Consider the following 22,986-nt stretch of genomic DNA (forward strand, 5'->3'; position numbering starts at 1 on the left):
AAGTTGTTCCACCTCTAACACACAACTAGGGATAAAAATCCGATCCACTGGATTAGATCTAGCAGGAATCCTATATAACAAAACTCTCCAAATCATGATATTAACTTTTCAAGGAAATAAAGTATCTCACTAGTTTCCTGATCTGAAGTAGGAGAATCACCTCATCAATCCATCTTCTAGTATCACTAACTATAAACGAGCCATCATCCCCAACATCCCACCACCACTTATCTTGCTATGTAGATAAATCCACATGATCCAAACAAGCCAACAAAACCGTGAGTTGCCTGATCTTTTCACATCCTTAGATTTGATGTCTCTAACTCCAACACCATACATCATCTATTTTCCTATTAGCCATCGAATAATCTTTAACAATCTCTAAACCAAATAGCCTTGGAAACCTAGAAGATAATTATTGTTCACTTACTTAGATATGAAGTCAAAACTTAGTATCCATTCCATTACCATATCTTCTTTTTAAAAACGAGTCCATCTCCACACCCTGATTATGAAACCAATAATTAGAATACACAACCCGAGCCTAAATACTTAAACCCATAACTCGGTTCTAGATTTAGTCAAGGTCACTAGGAACTCCATCCAAATCTTTCATTACTTTAACTCAAAACAAACTTTCAATATTCAAGAACCTCCACCTCTATTTCAGGAGAAGAGAAAAAATGAAATCCAACAAACTTCCAATATCAAGTTCTCCATGAATTTTAGCAAATGAGAATCTCTTTTTCGACTTACCGAATCATAAGCCTTTTCAAAATCAATCTTCAATAACATCATTTTTTTGTTTCTTCTTATCAGTGGCGGAGCACAAAATTTTTATATGGGGTACAAACATTATCAATAAATATTTTATGTAATTATCATATCTGGGGCATTAAAAACATGATATAATCTCTTTAGCTAGGGGTACAATAACATAGAAGATATTTACAAATAATTTTTTTTATATGCATAAAAACAATTTATTTGAGGATGTTGTAGTACCTACCCCCAATGCTCCATGTAGCTCGGTGAGTGCTTCTTATACCACTCGGTTACTTCATTTACCATGAGCGACCTATCCAGAATATGTCATGCATCCTTTCACGGAGGCAGACTCCTCGCAACTAACAACACAATCAATCAGAATAGCAAGAGGCATAGCTAACACTTTGTCAATGATCTTCTATAGAATGTCGATGAGACTAATACGATGGAAATTATTGACAACAATCATGTTATTAATCTTTGGAATCAATGATCTTATAAACATAACCAGTTTAAGATCCAGTTTTTCGAGAATTCAGTTTACGATCTGGGGTTAAATCCGATTTGCAATCTGCAATGTCGAACCAGTTTGGATCCGATCTACCGAATTATTCAATCAAGTTTGGTCAATAACCGATTTTGACCAAAACCGGTTTTCGGATCGGATCAAATCGGTTTCAAATCAGTGATCCAGTTTGGTTGTGCATCCCTGGTTGACCCCTCATCTTTGAATTTAAGCCACATACATATTTCCTATAACCCTACTCATTTTTATCCATTGGTGGTTTATAAGATAAGACTGAATTTCAATTTCACTTGAACCACCCATATAGTTGTCCCACTGGCCTTACAAATGGCTAAAATTTTTCTGAAGATTATAAAGTTAAATCTCACAACCGTGCAATACATTGTTAATGGCATGTGTGGGTGCTTGATAGCAAAATAATATAATGAGTTGTATTACTGTCTTACAAAACCCCCATATTTTAAATGCAAAAATAGTTGCAGTTTTAGTGAGCGCTCTACCATCATTTATTCCTATTATAACACTGTGTTATAAAATATCTACCTTATAATGCAAATGCAAACTATTTGGTCGATATTTGAAAGCAGGTTATCGTTATAAGAGGAAATTGAAAGTACATTGCATTAATATGAAAATTGAAATAAAAATACATGTAATAAAATGAAAACAACATAATATAAATATATAGATAGATAAGTACACATTGTTCTTTTGCATTTGATCCTTAAAACATCAACAAAGTATATATTACGATTAGTTATCGTTTGGTTACAATAACTATATCACGTTATAATGTTGATTAATCATATATATATGTCATTAATTTCTTAAGAAATATGATTAATTTATTAATTAGATAGTATAGGTTAATATAGCATGAAGCATGAGCAGAGAATTATAGAGCGAGTATAGATAGCCCAAATGTTGAAAGTGAAGGATGAAGGGGAAATGGGGGACAAGGAGGGCACAAACCTTTCTTGAACGTGTGAATATTTGGTATCGGAGTTCACAAGTCTTGTCAAAACCCTTCATTTGCATGTGTGTGTCTTTTCAACCCAATTTTTTATTTTTTAAACATGTCACGAACCCCTCACTATTTCATAAAATAATGGAAATGTACCTTTTTTTCAAAAGTTTTAGTATTATAAACTTAAACGGGTTATTATTATTATTATTATTATTATTATTATTATTATTTATTAGACTTACCGACTTAAGTATTTTACATGTAGAATTATTTTTGAGTTGATCCGAATATAAGGATGTAATGTGTATATGGCTCGATCAATGTATTAACATACTAACATTTTTTTTTTTTTTTTTTTTTTTTTTTAATTTCTCTCGACCCCTCTCGTATAAATATATCACGAGAATAATTAGAATCACCAGGCATTCCAGATTTTATAATATTTATCAATTAACTCGTTTACCTAAACACATGAATAATTAGAATCTCCAGATTTTTCGGAAAACAAAAAATGGTAGATTACTGAGTTTGGGTAAACCATCGTTTTCCTTACATTGGCCCGTGGGCCACATGGCCCGTTTATGGTGCTTTGGTTGTGAGCTCTCTCCTGTTTGAAATCGGAACTTTTTTGCCCATATTTGTCATTGTTTCATACTTTCATTGATTTATGACCTTATTTCTTAAAAGAAAAAAAAAATAAAAAATAGTTATTTTGAATATTTTTTTAAGCATTTGATCATTTGATGTGAGAGGTGGTTCCTCCTCTATTTATTGCCAAGTGCCGACCTTATTTGGTTTACAATGGCTTCTCTAGTTTTACTTACCTCCTTTTTTCTAGTTATTTGCATGCATTCCTCCAACGCTCGTCTTCTTCCTACCATCGTTATACATAAATCTTCAATAAAATCACATCATCTTCAGGTTTCTCTCTCCATCTTTCTCTTTCTCTCTACAACCTCTTATAACTTTAGGGTTTTATCGTATTCATGATAAAAGGAAGAAAATGCTAATATTTACATGTTCAACTTGTAAACAGATTGCAGAAAAGATTAATGGTGGCGATGAGATGGTTGAAAGAACACGGGCTCCAGTTATAAGGCCTCCTGCAACTCCATTTTCAAAGGCTGAATTTGGAGAATCGCTGAAAGGAAATGAAAAAAACGGTAAGAAGATTCGTGGGGTAGTTGTTAAAGACGAAGGTGATGTGGATCTAATTCCACACACCAAATCTTTTGTTTCACTTTCATCTCACAAAGAACATCTTGGTGTGCTTTATTCGGATTATTCAAGACCAAGAACGCGTCCACCCTCCCACAATTAATTGGTTAATCGTTTTTGAGATTTATATTTTATAGAAATTTATAGATGATCATGAGACATATAAAGATGGTGATTTTTTTACAAAATTTTATTGATTTTGGTCATGTTTATAAATCTGTTAGTTTGTAAATGAGTTTTGTATGATTGGTGATTTATAATGATATTTGGCATGTTCGATGGAATTTGGTCCGATAGTTCAATGATTATTTCCAAAACTACTATATCTAGTTTTTTATAATTGTCTTTTTTAACTAATTAAGCAAGAATGATTGGCATGCAGATGCAGGAAGTGATATTGTTGAATCTTCTTCCTTCCATCATGTGGCTTTGCTAAAGGGAAAACATGTAGAGGTATTAGTTAATTAATTTGATATATATGTTTTTTTAATAAACACCCACAAACCTGGAGGATCTTACCTATAACTTTTCAGAATTTTGATTATAAGAAGTTTTATAATTTGGTCGGGAATTATTTTTAATGCAATTATATATATATATATATATATATATATATATATATATATATATATATATATATATATATATATATATATATAAAATGAATTTTTAACACTTGCGACCGATCATAGTAATTTCATAAGAAACTAGTTGTTAAAGTTAAAAATGTATTAAAATATGTCACACCGAACTATCTTAAACATCATACTTTAATTTTCAAATGAGCTATAAATAGTTGTTTAAGAAAAAAAAGGTATTCATGTATATATACTTATATTTTGATGTAAATTATATATGATTTTTTATTGCTTGGAATTTCGAATCAACCAAACATTGGCTCCACTTTTCCGAATAAAATGTTGGTTAGAAGGTAAAAGACTTCCATAATGTAAGGAGGCTTTTGACCTTGACCTTTGACCATGTGACCTTAGCATCCTCCAATATTTAAATATTTAAATTAATAAATAAATAAATTTAGAATGTACGCAATCAAACTAGAAAACTTATTTAAGATGACTAAAACCGATTTTTAAAATAATATGAACACATAGAATAAAATATTTGTGTCTTTGATGTATTTGTAGGATTCAAAAAAACCAAGTGTATCTCGTTACCCAGGAAAAGAAGAAGTTAAGCATTCAGAAAATGACGACATTGTAGTAACAGACTATCAACCACCTCACCGGAAAGCACCAATACATAACAAATGAGCTTTTTGCACGCTTCCGTAGTCTTAGATGAATTCATGATATGTATTGATATACGTACCCTTAGAAATTATGTACAAATGTAGAGCATTTGGAAGTCAGAATGTTTCAAGAATGAAATGCTTGATATTATATTTTTATAATTTTATATTAATCAAAGTATTCGATGAGATTGAGAATAAGCCGAAGAAGCTATTGTCATTGTTGTTGCTTAATGTCTAGCATGAATTCTAATGTTTTTAGAGAGTGATACATATACTTTGTTGTAAAAGACAAATTTAGACTAATTTATTAAATGTTTGCCAAAAAAAAAAAAAAAAGAAATTATCCAAATAGTCACTAAAAACGCAGGTGCTCCTTATTGGCCTGCGATTTTATCATGCTCCGAGCCCATAAGCTCATACTATTCAAGGTTGAAAAAGAAATATCTTCATCTTTACATTTTCAAATGAGTTAGAGTAAATCTCATATGAGTTATAGAGTTATAGGAAATCTCAAATGAGTGAGAGATATCCTACACGAGTTACAGGAAATCCCATATTAATTAAAAGAAATTCCAAATAACTTAGAGGAAATCTCATTTTAGTTAAAAGGATATATCATATAAATTACATGAAACCGTAGATGAGGCTCCCACTCTCTAATTTCCTCTTTGCAAATGAAATTGTACAAGTGTTTAACTCATAACCCTATTCATTAGACATTTGCACAATCTAATTTGAGTAGAGCAAATCATAGATGAGGCTAACCTTATGTGATTTTTTTCTATTCAAGTGAGATTGTAAAAATGTTTAATGTATAGTGGACGTCTTGTAACTTACTTAAACATAATGAATTTAAGAGCATACGGTGTGGGTCGTGTTGGTTCTTGTTGTGGCTGAGTTGACAATCCATAACACCGTTACAACATCAAAAACACCACCCCTTATTCTTGTTGCATCTTGTTGTGGTGGTTCTTGTTGCCTCCATGACAAGAAGAAACATGATCATCTATTGGCTGCCAAATTATCTCTCTCTATCTCTCTCCTCTTAACATGGTGTTATAACACCATGAACACCACCCCCTCATCTTATTGCTTCTTGTTATCACACCACTTCAAATTGCCCACACCACATAGTCTAAGTAATTATGTTTTCTTTTCAATTTTTAGAACGTTACATACATATCCTCTAAATCATACTTGTAAATTAAATTTTAGCTATCATAGGACATGAACTCTCAACCGCCTCAAATATTTCATATCCCTAACACTTCATGTTGTGTGACAACTTCCTTCAAACCAGTTTTCATTAACACAATAATCTTTTATACTTTTTCCATCAATCTTTGTGAAATACTCATGTTTTCCAAAAGATTGAACCAACGAGTATTAATGAGGCCTAAATGTATAAACAAGATTGTCCTTGTAAGTTCCCAATTAATTCAAAATACACACTATAAAAAGGGTTCTTAAGTTGAGGTGTGCAACAAAAAGAGTCATTGAAAAGTAGATCCAATCCGAAACCAGCTTGGTGTTATCATATCAAATCAAATTTAACAAGACCACATTTTAGATGTTAGAAGTCGGATCAGGAACTAAAACTTGTTATGCACCAATCCGATGAAAAAGAATATGATCATGTAAGTTGATTAAAGTTGTGGTTGACACGTATGAACTACCTTCTTTTTTGACTAACATAGCATTCACGAGAGTACTAAAAAAGCCTATAACCCAAGTTTTTTAAAAAAACTAGTGAGATACCTTATTGATAAACCCTATAGAACTTTTTCTGCAAGTTTTAAAAAAATATATATTAAGATACTTTCAAATCCACATATCTAAATGTCTTTCTGTCATTAAAATTTAAATCTCTCCCTTATGGGCTAGTTTGTTACTTTTTACCCATTTCTATTAGTTTATTAACTAGCTTATAAGCCAAAAGTTATATTTTCAGCTAGGGAAAATGATACAAACGCCCTACAAACTTTTTATGGTTTACCCCTTGAACCCCTAAAGTTTTTGTCGGGCTTTATAGATCCTTAAACTAAGATATGATCTGCTCTTTTGATCTCTAATACCGGTTCAATGACATTTTAGATTAAAAAAGTTCACATTGTACCCATATAAAACAAAAAAAATAAATTCATAGATCGATTCGTACAAAAAAAAAAAACTCTAATTTTCTTTTAAAACCAATTCACATTCAATTCATATTGACCCCGAACTTATTTTTTTTGGTTTTATAGGAATACAATGTGAGTTTAACTTATTTTTTTTGGTTTTATAGGAATACAATGTGAGTTTTTTTGATCTAAAATGTCACTAAACAGATTATTACAGATTGATAGGGACCAAAAGAACAGGTCATATTCTAGTGTAGACACCCATAAAATCCAACAAAAACTTTAGGGCCTCAACCGTAAAGAATTCTTAGGGCATTTGTGTCATTTTCCCTTTCAGCTAAAACTATCTTTTTTTTTTTAAAAAAAAGTAACCAAGCATGAATCAATTGTTGGTTACAAGATGCAATATTAGACTAGCCAAACCTTACAAAATAATACGTGCTTCCCATAAAATGGAAGCATAAGACACACACAACAACAACACACAAAGTTGAAACTACAGTTGTCCCTTAAGCCTACATTAACACAATAACTCAGCATCAGCATATGTCTTTCATTAACATGACATCATCGAAGGACATGGACTTCCATAGAAGCTTCAAAGGTTTCAAAACCAATCACTCTTCTTCTTGTCCGAGCATTCGTACAACCTCAGCCACACCTTGTGCTATTTCCTTCTGGATCACACCATCTGGCATGTCGAATGTCCTCCTCTTCATGGACAGTGATCGTCCACCACCACCACCACCACCACCACCTCCTGGCTGCGGATCCACCACGTCTAGCATTGCTTCCAGCTCATCCACCATCGACCTTTTTGCAGCCCTAACCATGATATCAGCCCCCTACCACAATCAAACCCATTCCCTCAAAAACTACACATTACAAGACTCATCATGTCAATGGGAGAAAATTTGCAAAAGTTTACCTCAATGGCGTCAACAGTGAGAAGCAGCACAATGACCTTCTCAGAGAACTTCTGCCTCTCCTCTGCATCGACAGCCACCCGGCGACGGTATGAGAAATTGTTGAACAGAGTCCTGAGTTCCTTAAGCTTTCCCTTTGCAACAGCTAGATCACGTAGGGCACGGAGAGTCTGTGATCTCTTGATCAGATATGCTCGGAAAGTCATCTGAATAAACATGGCGGCATCTTGAGGTGATAACTCCTTCTTCTTCCCTTTGTTCCTCTCCAATGCTCTACCAAATGCCTATCACAATATTCAAATTGTTATCCACAGAGACAGATCTTGATCTCTATAGCAACTAAATAATGATCAATTAAGGTTTAAATGAGTAATCGATGTGAAGGATTGGTAGGGAAACATAATCGAAGGATCAGGGAAGAAACCTTTTTCATGAGAAGAGCGCCATGATCAGGCGAACCTTGGATTTCTACGATACGAGGTCCTTTCTCTTTCTTCTTATCTTTCTTCTTGTTCTTGTTCTTGTCTTTCTCTTTCTTCTCTGATCCACTATCATCTTCAATGGTGGCATTGGCAGTTGACGCGGTGAAAGTGTACTTGCGTGCATCTTCTCCCTTCCTTTTAATCTCAGCCGTCCATTTACTGGTCTTCTCTTTTTTCTTCCCACCTTTGATCTCTGTTGTCAACTTGAACTTCCGATCTAAACCGTCCTTCTCGGAACTGTTGATCTCCGCCGTCCAAGTGTACTTCCGATCGGACTTCGCCTTCTCGTCGTTCGCCAGATCAAACCCTTGCTCGAGAGCAGAGACGCGGTCGGAAAGTGACTTAAGGTACAATTCCGCTGTTGTGGATCGGCGCCTGGTGATGATCTTCCGAGCTGTAGAGGTGCCGAATGGCGTCCTCCTCTCGACGTGAATCAGATCGGTGATGGTGTCAATGTCATCAAATGGAGGCATGAGATCAAGTGAGGGGAAAGTAGGGTTTAAGAGTTCAAGAGCTAGATCAAGCTCAGTGGTGGCTTCAAAGGGGAAAGTAGGGTTTAGAAGCGCAGAGGGTTTTGGAAATGGGGGGAAAATAGTGGATGATTCAGATAAGTAGTAATCGATGATATCAAGTTTGCTGGATCGACTCATGGCTGGATTTCAATGGCGGATGTTCTGAAAATGATTGAGAGAGACGCGGATGGAGAAGATAAGGAAAACCGAGGATTGTGCTGGTGTCAAGGCTAAAAATGGAAATCAACCTTTATTAATCACATAAAAGTTATTATAAAATAAATTAAAAAATCTACCCTAGTTGTGAATTGTTGTGGTTAAATAAACGTTATTGGGAAAAGATTTGCGGATGAGATTTGGTGTGAATAGATATGAACAGCGCACTAGAGAAAGTTGAAGGGTTAAGTTTGATTGCAATTTTACATAGAAAAAGGAATCTTTATGTACGGTGATAGTTTTAGTCATGGGGCGCATGTGGAGATTTTTGTCTTCTTTGTACTACCAGATTTCCTTCACCAACTCCACATCTATCCACCAAAACTTCTATGCATACGCCTCTTTTACAAGTTTGCCCTTTCTATGGTTAATACATATTTTAGAGTACCTCCGATCATCATTAAGCTGTAATGATGTATGAGTATTGTGTATAACGTTCAAGAATCACCCCCACCTCGTGTGTGGTGTTGAGTCGTGGCCATTGTCACGGGATGTAAGGAAGAAGAGAGTCATAGTGGAATGGGAAGGAGGTCCGAGTTGTAATTCCTTCACTAGCGGGTCACGACTGGTGGGTCGATGTGTAGGTTAAGCAACCCGTTCAACCATTTAATCTCTATGCTTGATTACTTGCACTTCTTTCTTTAATAATTGTATCATAATAATTTTGTATTTTTTAATTAGTTTGGATATATTTAATATTTTATAAATTAGTTTTATATAATTTTTGTTAGTTTGTGTTTATTTTAAGAGGGTGTTTGTATTGGCTTTTTAAACTGATTTTTACTTTATCTTTTAGAAAAAGTTCCAAAAGATGTTTGGGTAAAATGAAAATGACTTTTTAATCAATTTTTGCTATAGAGTAAATTCAAGCTTTTTCGGAATGGTGATTTTTCCTAACTTTTCCACAACTAAAACATTAAATTACATTTATAACCTCATCTAAAAGTTAAACCATGTCCTTTTTAGTCTTTTTTAGTCATTTTACATATAAAAGTTAAACCAAACACTTTACCTTTTGATTTTTTCCCTTCAAAAGCTAATCCAAACACATTTTAAAAAATAACTTTTACAAAAAGGACTTTTACAAAAAGGACTTTTGCCCCACAAAAGCTAAGCCAAACACCCTTTAAAATTCAAAGTTTAGTGAGTTGAGAAATATAGAGTTTCTATGTGTTATGGGTTGGAAAAGATAGAAGAGAGATGAAAGAGAAAAGCTGATGTGACAGTGGATTTGGAGGAATTGACTCCCTACACCCTAAGGCTAGTGAATGCAGTTGTGTCGAGGACACAGTGCTTCTAATAGTTTTTGTCAAGAAATTTTCGTTCAGATACACCGCTAGCTTTTGATCCATAAATTGAAAGAAATGCAATGAAACTGAAAAAAGAAGCAGCAAAGGAAAAAAAATGATCAGTTGGTTTCTTTGGTTAATCCTCTTCGGTACCTCCAGAAATCAACACACCACAAGGCAGCCCCTTGTGGAACAAACCAGATCCGACTTTTCCTTTTATCCGAAAGTACCCCATCTTTACCTTCTGATAGTCCCTTTAAAACTTACTCCATATCATCCTCAGTTAAATCTGAGCACACATGCTCTTCTGAAACCCAGTCTGAAAATTTTGAAACACTATAACCTTCAGAGTCTGAAAAACCAACCATAAGTGAAGTAGGAAATGAAGTATAAAAGACTCTCAGAGAGTGAGTCACGTAAGAAATTAATCATCAGCCTCTTTGCATTACTTTTCCAGAAGCCAAATACTTCGAACTAAAATATGATGAGTTTTATACATAACAAAAACATATTTTTGGGCGGAAAAATAAAACCCTATGTTTACATATACTCTAAGGATCTAAGTTTTCACTATTGAATGCAATAATCAATTTGAATATCAAGAACCTAATGATTTTCGAAAATCATAATAGGCTATAAAAAACATACATTTTGATTATGTTGGTAGATAATCAAATCAAAATCCTTCTTGAAATTGTTAGGAAGCTACCACCAGAAATTCCGTGCCTCTGATGGTTTACACCCAACCCTACTATCAAGGGGGCTTAAAGGGATATGAGAGGGGAGCTCAAAATTTCGACTTTTGGCTTATGAAAAGGGATGAACAAAATTGTGAAGGCTATGGAGGTATTTATATAACTGAAGGAAGCTTGGGGCCAAAAGTAAGGGTTTTGGGAATAAGGCCTAGTTTAATTAATATAATAATCAAGTTGCCTTATCTCCTCATCTCTTACCCCATGGATGAAAATTCTAGGTTTACCCTAGCCAATTTTTGTCTACCCCATTCCATGAGGTTCTAGAGCCTTCCTGCTTCACCTTTCAATAAATAACCAATCTCTGGACTTTTAACTAATCTAATCTATCTCAAAATTAATTCTAATTAATTATTAATTAAATAATATGATTTCTAATTAATATATTATTTTCAAAACATATGAATAAATTTATTTATCTTGATTTCTAATTAATTTGTTAATCACGTAATAAATTAGTAAATCAATCTCCCTCCCTCCCCCCCCCCCCCCCACCACCACCACCACACACACACACACACACACACTCTCTCTCTCTCTCTCTCACTCTAAAAGTCATCCTATTCAATTACTAGGTTTTAGGACAACCCAAAAAGACTTTGCTAATCATTCAACATTATAATAATTTAGTTATTGGCTTAGATGTAACGTCTGTGTTTCTAAGCTTGTCATTAATAGCAACGTATTAGTCTACGTGAACCTTTGTAACCCATTTTGAAATAATAAGAATGTATTATTTGAGTATTATATGTTTTGTGTTTAGTTGTGTGGCTTAAATGAATTAAGAATAAAAATAAGCATCAAAATAAAATAGTAGATAAAGCCAGTATCTTTGGATAATGTTGTAGTAGTTGAAACGAGGTTTCTGAATATATAAAGAATGCCGAAATCCGAGTTATAACGAAGAAGTTATGATATGTCGAACTTTCGCGACAGAACCGACACGACGCCGAATAACGTGAAATACGAATTTAAGATAGAGCGATATCTAGCCTTAGTAATCTAAATGAAAGTTGAAGAGTTCGTTAAACCGAGAACGTGCATAAAAAGAACGCCCAAATCTCACTTCGTATGAGGAGGTTATGATTTTCTGAAATTTCGACTTAGTAGTATGCAGCCCGAATACTCGATTTGAGATCGAGCGGTTTTTAGCTGAAACAATCTAAACGAGAATCGAAGATCTCGTTAATAGTAGTGAAACGATAAAAAGATAGGCGAAAACGGACGTCGGATGAAGAAGTTATGAATTTATAACGGAGTTTTTCTGTCCTGACCTACTAAAAATAATATATAAGTAATACATTTATAATATATTAAAAATAAATTCAAAATTAGCCAATGGAGTCTAAACGAGAGTTGTAGATCATAATCTCACCTACGCGTCGATATAAAGAACGTTGAAAACGGAATTCGTATGCGAAAGTTATGAATTTCTGAAGTTCGGGGTGTAAAACCCCAAAACTGTCAGATACCACGACGTTACAAGCAGTGCCACGACGTGGCAAGTCTTCTGACACCTCCTGGTGTCCCCCAGACGCAACTTGCGATGACGCATGCAGTGACAACCAAGCCAACGACTTGGAAAAGGTATCACAACGTGGCAAGGGCAAATTTTGCCCTATAAATAGATTTGAAGGGTCAACCGTTTAGGGTTGCTATTTTCTCTCCTCTCTCTCCCGTTTTACCTCGATTTACATGCAAGAAATATCCTGAAGCCTCGGTATCATCGCGAGTCCCGAAGCCTGAAGATCCCGAGAAGAAAAGAGTTTCCGAGCCGAAGCTCTGTCCGCGAGGAGCCCGGTTTGTGTGAAGATCTTCCAGATCTACCGAAGAATACTACTTCTACAAGTCGTAGTGATGTCCGATCATCTTCTGATCAAGTGAGTGTGTAGTTACTTTCTTCTAATGCATAATTATGAAGTATTTTATACGAAATGCGTGTTATGTGTATAATTTGTTGTTATATGTGTGAATGTATATTCACTTTCTTCAATCTCATAAATATGATTTATTCTCTATGAAATACGTGTTATGTGTATGTGTCTCATCTGTTGTTTGGAATATGTATTGAATGAGAATGTTATACATGTTTTAAAATATGTATAAAAATATATATTTTTATCTACTAATATGTTGGATAGAACATAGGTAGATAGTTGATGTGTGATAAACAGATGAGAGACCTCGATGTTGTTTTTGATTAAGTCATCTAGCGGAGTTTAGATGACGACCACAGACTTTTCTAAACAGTCTTGTGGAACGCTAGCAGGCTCGCCACCTGTAGGTGTTAATGAACTTGGGTATTCATTCGCTGTACAACATCCTCCTTCATGGTTACCTTATTTGACATATATTGCTGGGAAACCCCCAAAACATGTGTTGTCACCCAAATGAAATATTCTTAGACTAGGTCCCTTGTGTTAGTTATTTTAGGGACGTAAAGTGAATAACGGGACTGAGTAATTGGGTTATTGTTGGTTGATGAAAATTAATTTAATTATTTATTGTGGGTTGAAAACCCTATATGCTCACCAGGCTCCCAAGCCTGACCCACTCAGTTTATTTGTATTACAGGAAGTGACGCAAGGGCATAAGATGGATGAATCATCAAGTTGTTTTGTTTACAAGTTTGTATATGTATATATTTGTTGAATGACTTGTAATGTTATCGTTTATACTTTATGGTCTGTATCGGAACATGACATCTCGAGTTTTGATTATATAATGAAAATACATTTCTTTATGAAATGCTTTGGTAAATATTATTTTATCACGTTTTGTTTTTGGGAACAAATTCCGCAATTCTTTTAAATCAAAAGGATTTACTCTGAACTTATTCTAAAAGCATAAATGAAACCGGTTTTTTCTGACCGTTAGACACATAATCCAACAAAATCTGGGTTGATACATCTTCTTCCCACATTCAGAGGTCTAGAAAACAAAGACCCAATTAAATTCTTTAAGGAATTTAATATGGTTTGTTCAGGAATGAAATCGCATGTTGTCACCGAAGATCATATAAAGTTAAAGGTATTCCTCTTTTTAATTCAAGATTCAACGAGAGAATGGTTATACGAGCTCTCATCCGGTTCCATCACCACTTGGATAGAACTCGCAAATGATTTTTAGAGATGTATTTTCCAGAAACACGAGTTTCGAGTCTTAGAAGAGAAATCTTTGGTATCAAACAAGGAAAAAAGAGAAGCTTTACACACTTTATTGGGACATATTTAAAAAGCTATTGGTCGTTGTCGCAACATGGGATCAATGATAATCAATTATATAACCGCTTCTGTGAAGTTCTGACACCCATGGAGTGATGTTTGATAAATGCTTCTAGGGGTGGTTCCTTAGGAGATATGACACCAATAGAAATTTGGGATCTGATCGAGAACTTGGCAATAGAGTCAAAGCATTCTAGAAACAAAGATGAGTTGTATGATGATCAGCCAAGGGGAGTAAAAGAAGTTAGCAATGCTTATATGGAGTCCCAATTTTTTGAAGAGTCAAAGCATTCTAGAAACAAAGATGAGTTGTATGATGATCAGCCAAGGGGAGTAAAAGAAGTTAGCAATGCTTATATGGAGTCCCAATTTTTTGAACAAACGAAGATTGTTCTCCTACTGACAAAATAAAAAACAGTGGCGAAGAAACAGTGCGACATCCGCTTGAACATATATGTGCTCACTATTGCTAGAGGATGTTGTTACGGTTGAAGCTATTGGAGGTTATCAGCAAAAAAAAAAAATTATTAGCAAAATAATCAAGGCTGGAACGACAATTTTTAGCATAAACAACAATTCCAGAATCCACCCAAATTCCATTAGCAGTTAAATTATCAGTAGTCGGGCTTTCAACAAAACTTTAAGAATCATCATCAGCGAGATTATCAGAATCCGAATTTTTAGAATCAATCTTCAAATCAGCTACCCAGTAGTTCCAGTGTGGTTTTAGAAGATATCGTAAAGAGTATTGTTACAAGCACCCAAGCATTTTAGAACAAAAATAGAGTTAGTATCAAGAATCTGGAAATACAGGTGTCTCAACTTGCCACTTCTATGGGTCGGCTAGAATCTCAAGAAAAGTTACTGGGGCACACTGAAAATAATCCGAAGCACAATATGAGTGTTATTTCCTTAAGAAGTGGGAAACGTTATGAAGGCCCAAGTGTATCTGAACCAGAAAAAGAAGGTGAAGAAGAGTATGAAGAAGTTTTGGTTGACGAAAAAGCTGAAAAAGTTGAAAGAACAGAAACCCCAAAACCAACCAAGGCGATTATGAATGAGTACAAGCCAGTTGTACCATTCCCATCAGAGTACGAAGCGCGGACGATAGGATGAAGATATTATGGAAAATTTTCATAAGGTTAAGGTAAATCTTGCACTTATAAAACATATCTCTCGTTATGCCAGATTTTCAAATGAATTATGTGTTTCAAAGAAAAGATTTAAAACTAAAGAAACTTTAACAGCTGGTAAAAACATTTCAACTATTTTGCAAAATGGTTTACCTCCAAAGTCCAAAATGGTTTACCTCCATGAAAACATTTCAACTATTTAAAGTTCATTTATCTATTTATATATTATTCATCCTTTTTATTGAGTTGAACACATATGAGTGGCTAAATAAGTAATAACACCATAGTTTTGTTATATTGTCCTTAACCTGTAATTTCTTTTGGAACATAACATTTTTGTAATGGAAACATATCACTAAAAGAACTTACGTGCTCCACCGTATTGTACGGGTACACTGCTAGTATATATATATATATATATATATATATATATATATATATATATATTCATTCGCTAGATTTCATACGTTACACATATAGAAAATAATCAAAATATGTTTTACGATGAAAATTATGAATTTCGGTAAAATAATTTTTCTCTCGGTTATAGTGATGATTGTTAGATTTTATGTGAACTGAACATTTGTTTAGACTACTAGGTGTGAACAACACGTTATTACATGTTACCACACCTAAAAGATGCCAAATCAGCATCCTACTCACATGAGTGTTATAACACCCAAGGTGGAAATTGACAACATCTAATAACATGTGATAACACCAATAAAACTTGATTTTTTTTTAATGTTACCGTTTGAAACAAATGGTTGAAATTATGGCGGTTGAATAAAAACATAGTCGGAATCGCAACGTTACCTCCCGTGTTCACCATAACGCGTCATAACATAACACCTAATAACGGCTAAAACCGGTGTTTCTCCCGTTATGGCGCCGTTATTAGGTGTCATGTCACCTATAACGGGGTTTCCCGTTGTCCACACCCATCTCTCTTAATGTTGAATACTAATTTTCTCCTTGCAAGTTTTTTTTGTTAATATATCGTGGTTTTCTTTCCATTAATTTATTAAATTTATAGACGTGAATCAATTTTACAATACTAGAAAAACCTATTTTCACACTACCCAAATATTTAATGTGTTCGGATAATTTTAATATATTTGTAGGTTGTAATATTTTTGTAAGCATTACCAAATTTTAATATATATATATATATATATATATATATATATATATATATATATATATATATATATATATATATGAGAAAATGGAATATACATTACAGCCCCACCTAAGCTTACGTACTTAACCTCTTAAAAATACATTTTTTCCTATATAAAGATTATAGTTAATGGATTCACGGTTAATACTTCAAGATGTAAATTCAAGATCGACACAATAAGGTTTAGGGTTTAGGGTTTAGGTTTAGGGTTTAGGATTTAAGGTTAGGGTTTAGGGTTTAGGGTTAGGGTTTAAATTTAGGGTTTAGGGTTTAGTAATGTTCACTTGGGTGAAGTAATAAACGATAATTAAGGAAAGAAAACAAAGATGGTAAAACAATAATGAAAGAAAGAAATGTTATGGAGGATGATGTATTACCAAGTAAAACCAACCCGGTATATTTAGTATGTTAAAACGATATTTTTTAGAGGTTTAATACCTAAGTTTAGTTGGGATATATTCCGTTTCTCATATATATATATATATATATATATATATATATATATATATATATATATATATATATATATATATATATATATGTTGTAAATAATTGAATGACAACATTTCCTAATGTCAAATGTGTAAGAGTTATTTTCAACTCTTATGATAAATATGTCAAATATGTGTAAGAACTCATTAATTATGTCTAGTGATTAACTAGTATAAATAGCACTATCACATATGTAAAAGATACACCAATTTGAATACTTTATATAAGTTATCAAATTCTCTCCTTGCTTTCTTCTTTCTTCTTTCTTAAAGGTTCTTAGTTTAGTTTTACTAATCTTGTTTTAATTACATCAAATTTATAACACGTTATCAGCACGAAAGCTCAAACAAAGGTTATTTAGAAGTGGAAATCACATCTATCTTAATCAAGGTATGTATTACTTAGTAAAACATTATTAATTATAAAAATCCTCATCATATTAAAATAATAATAATACTAATGAATTAATAAAACTTATACATTATGGACTACTAACGATTTTTATTTCTTATACTAACATTTCTTTATGTATTCTAATTTTTTTTGTGCATACTAACATTTACATTATGCAACTAACTTTTATTTATGCATACTAACATTTACATTATGCAACTAACTTTTAATTATGCATACTAACATTTATATTATGCAACTGACTTTTCTTTATGCATACTAACATTTAAATTATATTTATTTATACATGTCAATGTTTATTTTTTACTCTTCATAATTTTATTTTAACATTTACTAATATTTATTAATGTATCTAATTAGTAAAATTATACAAAGTAAAGTTATGTATTAGTTATAAATCTTATTAAATGATTTATAAATATACAAAATGGATATATATATATATATATATATATATATATATATATATATATATATATATATGCAACGGTTATAAACAGTAAAAACAACGGCTATATTTTTTTTACTATAAATAAACATATTTACCCTGCTTATTTTACCCACAATAAATATTTCTCTCTTCTATCAAACAAATCAATTTTAAGAAATCAAGCTTCATGATGATTCACCCGTTTGTGATAATCATGACTATAATAGTCATATTACTTTTTATCCCAATCTTTAACATCGAAGATAATATGGAATTTCATCTACTTTTAGGCTTGTATGCAATGTTAGCTTTACCGCTTCTTTTTTGTGTAATATTTATTGAAATAAATGGATTTTAATTTTTATTTTGTTTAAAATTTATAGTTACATTATGTCCAACATTGCAAAGCTCGAGTTTGCAGCACTTGAAGTTAGCGGGAAAAACTATGTGCCATGGATGATAGATGTAAAAATGCATCTTGAGTCCTTGGGAATCTCAAATGCTATAAATGAATTTAATAATTGCTTGGCTCAAGACAAAGCAAAAGCACAAGTTTTTCTTCGTAAGCATATTGATGAAATGTTAAGATTTGAATATCTTGATGTTACTGATCCAAGTATTCTCTGGAATCTTTTGAAAGAAAGATTTGATCATCAAAAGGAAGTTATACTTCCAAATGCTAGAGATGAATGGAGAACACTGAGGTTTCAAGACTTCAAGAAAGTAAATGAATACAACTCAGCTTTGTTCAGAATATGTTCACAACTCAAATATTGTGGACAAGAAGTTACTGATGAAGATATGTTGGAGAAAACTTACTCCACATTTCATGCAACAAACATTACCTTGATGCAACAATATCGGATGCAAAAGTTCATAAGATATTCTGAATTGAATGTATGTCTGCTCGTTGCAGAGCAAAACAATGAACTCTTGATGAAAAACCATGAATCTCGTCCAACAGGATCACTAGCACTTCCTGAAGCAAATGCTACAAATATTGATAGTCATCGAAACAATACACGTGGACGAGGGCGTGGTCGTGGTCGAGGACGAGGCCGTGGCTACTTTAATCGAAACCAAAGCCATAATCAGAACCATAATTCTGGTCGTGGACAAGGTAATAATCGTGGTCGTGGCCAAAAAAGGAATAATTACCAACATTCACAAAGAAACAATGTCCACACACAAGATAAGGCCAAAGTGGCAAGACATGACACTGGGACATCACAAAAATCTGATGGTTCATGTTATAGATGTGGTAGCACAGGCCATTGGTCAAGGACCTGTCGCATACCTGCACATCTTTGTCAACTTTATCAAGAGTCCATTAAAGGAAAAGGAAAGGAAGCAAACCTCATTGATAATGTTGAATTTACTCCGCTAAATGTTGCCGATTTCTGCAATGACATGGAAGACATTAACTAAAAAAAAAATCTATTATTGTTCTAGTAAAACTGTTTTTCCTTCGTTTATTTTGCATGTAATGCCTTTCCTTCAATAAATTAACTTTCTTTTAATAATAATTATGATTATGTTTATTCACTTATTATTCCTTTCATATGTGAAGTTTAATATGAGTCCAACTGGAGCACAACACCAAGAAAAGATTGGAGATCTTTGTATAGCAGATAGTGGTAGTACACATACTATTCTGAAATCAAAGAAATATTTTTCAAAATTAGTACCAACAAAAACAATTATACATACAATATCAGGTCCTGCAGACTTGATAAGGGAACCGGGAAAGCCCATTTTATATTACCAAATGGTACAAACTTTTGTATAGAAAATGCCTTATTTTCTCCAAAGTCTAATAGAAACTTATTAAGTTTCAATGACATATATTTCAAAGGATATGACACAAAGACTGTGACCATTGAAAATAAGAAATATATGTATATTATAGACAAAAGTCATGTGCTTGAAAAACTACCAACACTTGATTCCGGTCTGCATTATACATATATACATATGATTGAATCAAATATGATAATCGAAGGAAAACATTGTGATCCTGGGACATTCAGTTTATGGCATGATAGGTTGGGCCACCCAGGATTAACAATGATGCGAAGGATAATTGAGAATACACATGAGCATCCATTGAAAGACCAAAAGTTCCCTCAATCCAATAGCATAAAACCATGTATATCTTGTTCCCTTGGAAAGTTAATTGTAAAACACTCTCCAATGAAAGTTGAAAGGGAATCACCTAGATTTCTAGAAAGAATTCAAGGTGATATATGTGGACCGATTCACCCTCCATCTGGACCATTTAGATACTTTATGGTCTTAATAGATGCATCCAGCAAATGGTCTCATGTTTGCCTATTATCAACTCGTAATATGGCATTTGCAAAGCTTCTTGCCCAAATTATTAAATTAAGGGCACATTTCCCTGATTATACTATCAAAAGAGTGAGACTTGATAATGCTGGTGAATTTACTTCACAAGCATTTAACGACTATTGTATGTCTGTCGGAATTATTGTCGAGCATCCAGTTGCTCATGTACACACACAAAATGGTTTAGCTGAATCACTGATTAAACGCCTCCAGCTAATAGCTAGACCATTGATAATGAGGACCAAACTTCCTGTGTCTGTTTGGGGCCATGCAATCTTACATGCTGGATCATTGATACGCATAAGACCAAGTTCATATCATGTATATTCTCCACTACAACTTGCTTTCGGTCAAGAACCAAATATATCCCATTTGAGAATTTTTGGGTGTGCAGTATATGTCCCTATTGCACCACCTCAACGGACAAAAATGGGTCCTCAAAGAAGGTTGGGAATATATGTTGGTTTTGAGTCAGTCTCTATTATAAGATATCTTGAACCATTAACAGGTGATGTTTTCACAGCACGCCTAGCAGATTGTCAATTTGATGAGGCAAATTTCCCATCATTAGGTGGAGAAAAGAAGATCATGGAAAAGGATGTGTCATGGCATGAGCCTTCTTTATCATATCTTGACCCTCGCACAAGGCAATGTGATATAGAAGTTCAAAAGATAATGCATTTCCAAGAAATGGCAAATCAATTACCTGATGCATTTACTGACACAAAAAGGGTGACTAAATCATATATACCCGCTGTCAATGTTCCAGCTCAAATTGACATTCCACATGGACAATCTGATGATAAAGTCACTCAAGAGTCTAAAACACGCCTGAAGCGTGGAAGGCCATTTGGTTCTAAGGATAAGAACCCACGAAAAAGAAGAGGAGCAGAAAATGCACTAGATCATGAGAAAAGTGTTCGTGGAGAAACACGAATTATTCAAATTCCTCCAGGAAAAGAGGATGATGCACAAAGTTATGGTCAGCCAAATAGAATATGTGACCAAAATGAAACTGACAGTATAAATGCAATATTTTCTTATTCAGTTGCATGTGATATTATGAATGATGATCCTGAACCACAATCTGTCATTGAATGTCAAAGAAGAAATGATTGGGCTAAATGGAAGGAAGCTATGCAAGTTGAATTAAATTCTCTTAACAAGAGAAAGGTTTTTGGGAACATTATCCTCACACCTGAAGTTGTGAAACCATTAGGATATAGATGGATCTTCGTACGAAAAAGAAATGAGAAAGACGAAATTGTAAGATACAAGGCCAGGCTTGTTGCTCAAGGTTTCTCTCAAAGACCTGGAATTGATTATGAAGAAACTTATTCACCAGTAATGGATGCAACCACTTTCAGATATTTAATCAGCTTGGCAGTATTTAAAAATTTAGAGATGCATCTTATGGATGTTGTTACAGCTTACCTGTATGGATCACTTGATAGTGATATCTACATGAAAATCCCTGAAGGATTTAAAATGCCTGAAGCGTTAAGTACAAAACCCAAAGAAATGTATTCTATAAAATTACAAAGATCTTTGTATGGTTTAAAGCAATCTGGGCGCATGTGGTACAATCGTTTAAGTGATTATTTGACAAGTAAAGGTTATAAAAATAACACTATTTGTCCATGTGTATTTATTAAGAAAACAACATTTGGATATGTGATCATAGCAGTCTATGTTGATGATCTGAACATCATTGGAACGAATAAAGAAATCCTTGAAATGGTTGAACTTTTAAAGAAAGAATTTGAAATGAAAGATCTTAGAAAAACCAAATATTGTCTTGGTTTACAGATTAAGCATATGCCTAACGGAATACTTGTGCATCAATCAAATTACACAGAAAGAGTCTTGAAACGTTTCAATATGGACAATGCAGATCCTTTAAGCACTCCAATGGTTGTTAGATCATTAAATATTGACAAGGATCCATTTCGTCCATGCGAAGAAAATGAAGAAGTCCTTGGTTCAGAAGTGCCATATCTAAATGCAATTGGAGCTCTTATGTATCTTACCAATTGTACTAGACCTGACATTTCTTTTGCAGTAAACTTGCTAGCAAGATTTAGTTCAGCCCCAACAAAAAGACATTGGAATGGAATCAAACATATTTTTTGATACCTTCAAGGAACTAGTGATTTAGGGTTATTTTACCCTAACGATTCAAAACAAGGTTTGATTGGTTATGCAGATGCAGGTTATTTGTCCGATCCTCATAAAGCTAGATCTCAAACTGGATACGTATTCATGAATGGAGGTACTGCAATTTCCTGGCGTTCTCAAAAGCAAACACTTGTTGCCACATCCTCAAATCATGCTGAAGTAATTGCACTAAATGAAGCTAGTAGAGAATGTACATGGTTAAGATCAATGACATAACTAGTTTTAACTTCATGTGGACTTGAAAAGGATATATGTCCAACTTTAATATATGAAGATAACTCAGCATGTGTCGCTCAAATGAAAGAAGGATATATCAAGAGCGACATGACAAAACATATACCTCCAAAGTTTTTTGAGTACACTCAAGAGCTTATAAAGAACCATCAAGTTGAAATCAAATATGTTCAATCCAGTAACAATGCAGCAGACCTTTTTACGAAGGCACTTCCTACTGCAATATTCAGGAAACATGTCCATGGCATTGGAATGCGACATGTGCATAGAATATAATGTGACAGATGTCTAAATAAGGGGGAGTAAACTATACACTGCACT

The 22,986-nt window shown here is 33.6% G+C and overlaps 3 protein-coding genes across 3 annotated transcripts; 2 read left to right on the plus strand and 1 right to left on the minus strand.

Annotated features, from left to right (window-relative positions):
- Positions 1-3,045: 3,045 nt before the first annotated feature.
- LOC145029423 (uncharacterized) lies at positions 3,046-4,946 on the plus strand. The gene is made up of 4 exons (XM_078977964.1): positions 3,046-3,182; positions 3,298-3,424; positions 3,862-3,932; positions 4,625-4,946. Exons 1-4 carry the CDS (start codon positions 3,063-3,065, stop codon positions 4,748-4,750), a joined length of 444 nt encoding a protein of 147 aa, XP_078834090.1. The 5' UTR covers positions 3,046-3,062; the 3' UTR covers positions 4,751-4,946.
- A 2,291-nt stretch (positions 4,947-7,237) lies between these two features.
- On the minus strand, positions 7,238-9,073 carry BAG7 (BCL-2-associated athanogene 7). Its single transcript, XM_078977175.1, has 3 exons — positions 8,202-9,073; positions 7,780-8,061; positions 7,238-7,696 (listed from the first exon to the last, which is right to left on the minus strand). Exons 1-3 carry the CDS (start codon positions 8,907-8,909, stop codon positions 7,469-7,471), a joined length of 1,218 nt encoding a protein of 405 aa, XP_078833301.1. The 5' UTR covers positions 8,910-9,073; the 3' UTR covers positions 7,238-7,468.
- Positions 9,074-15,149: 6,076 nt separating this feature from the next.
- LOC145030490 (uncharacterized) lies at positions 15,150-19,332 on the plus strand. Its single transcript, XM_078978851.1, has 2 exons — positions 15,150-15,343; positions 18,288-19,332. The coding sequence occupies exons 1-2, from the start codon at positions 15,150-15,152 to the stop codon at positions 19,330-19,332; spliced, it is 1,239 nt and encodes a 412-aa protein (XP_078834977.1).
- Positions 19,333-22,986: the final 3,654 nt, after the last annotated feature.

Source organism: Lactuca saligna, chromosome 2, assembly GCF_052625555.1.
Source record: "Lactuca saligna cultivar CGN05327 chromosome 2, ASM5262555v1, whole genome shotgun sequence".
NCBI classification, from domain to species: Eukaryota; Viridiplantae; Streptophyta; class Magnoliopsida; order Asterales; family Asteraceae; genus Lactuca; species Lactuca saligna.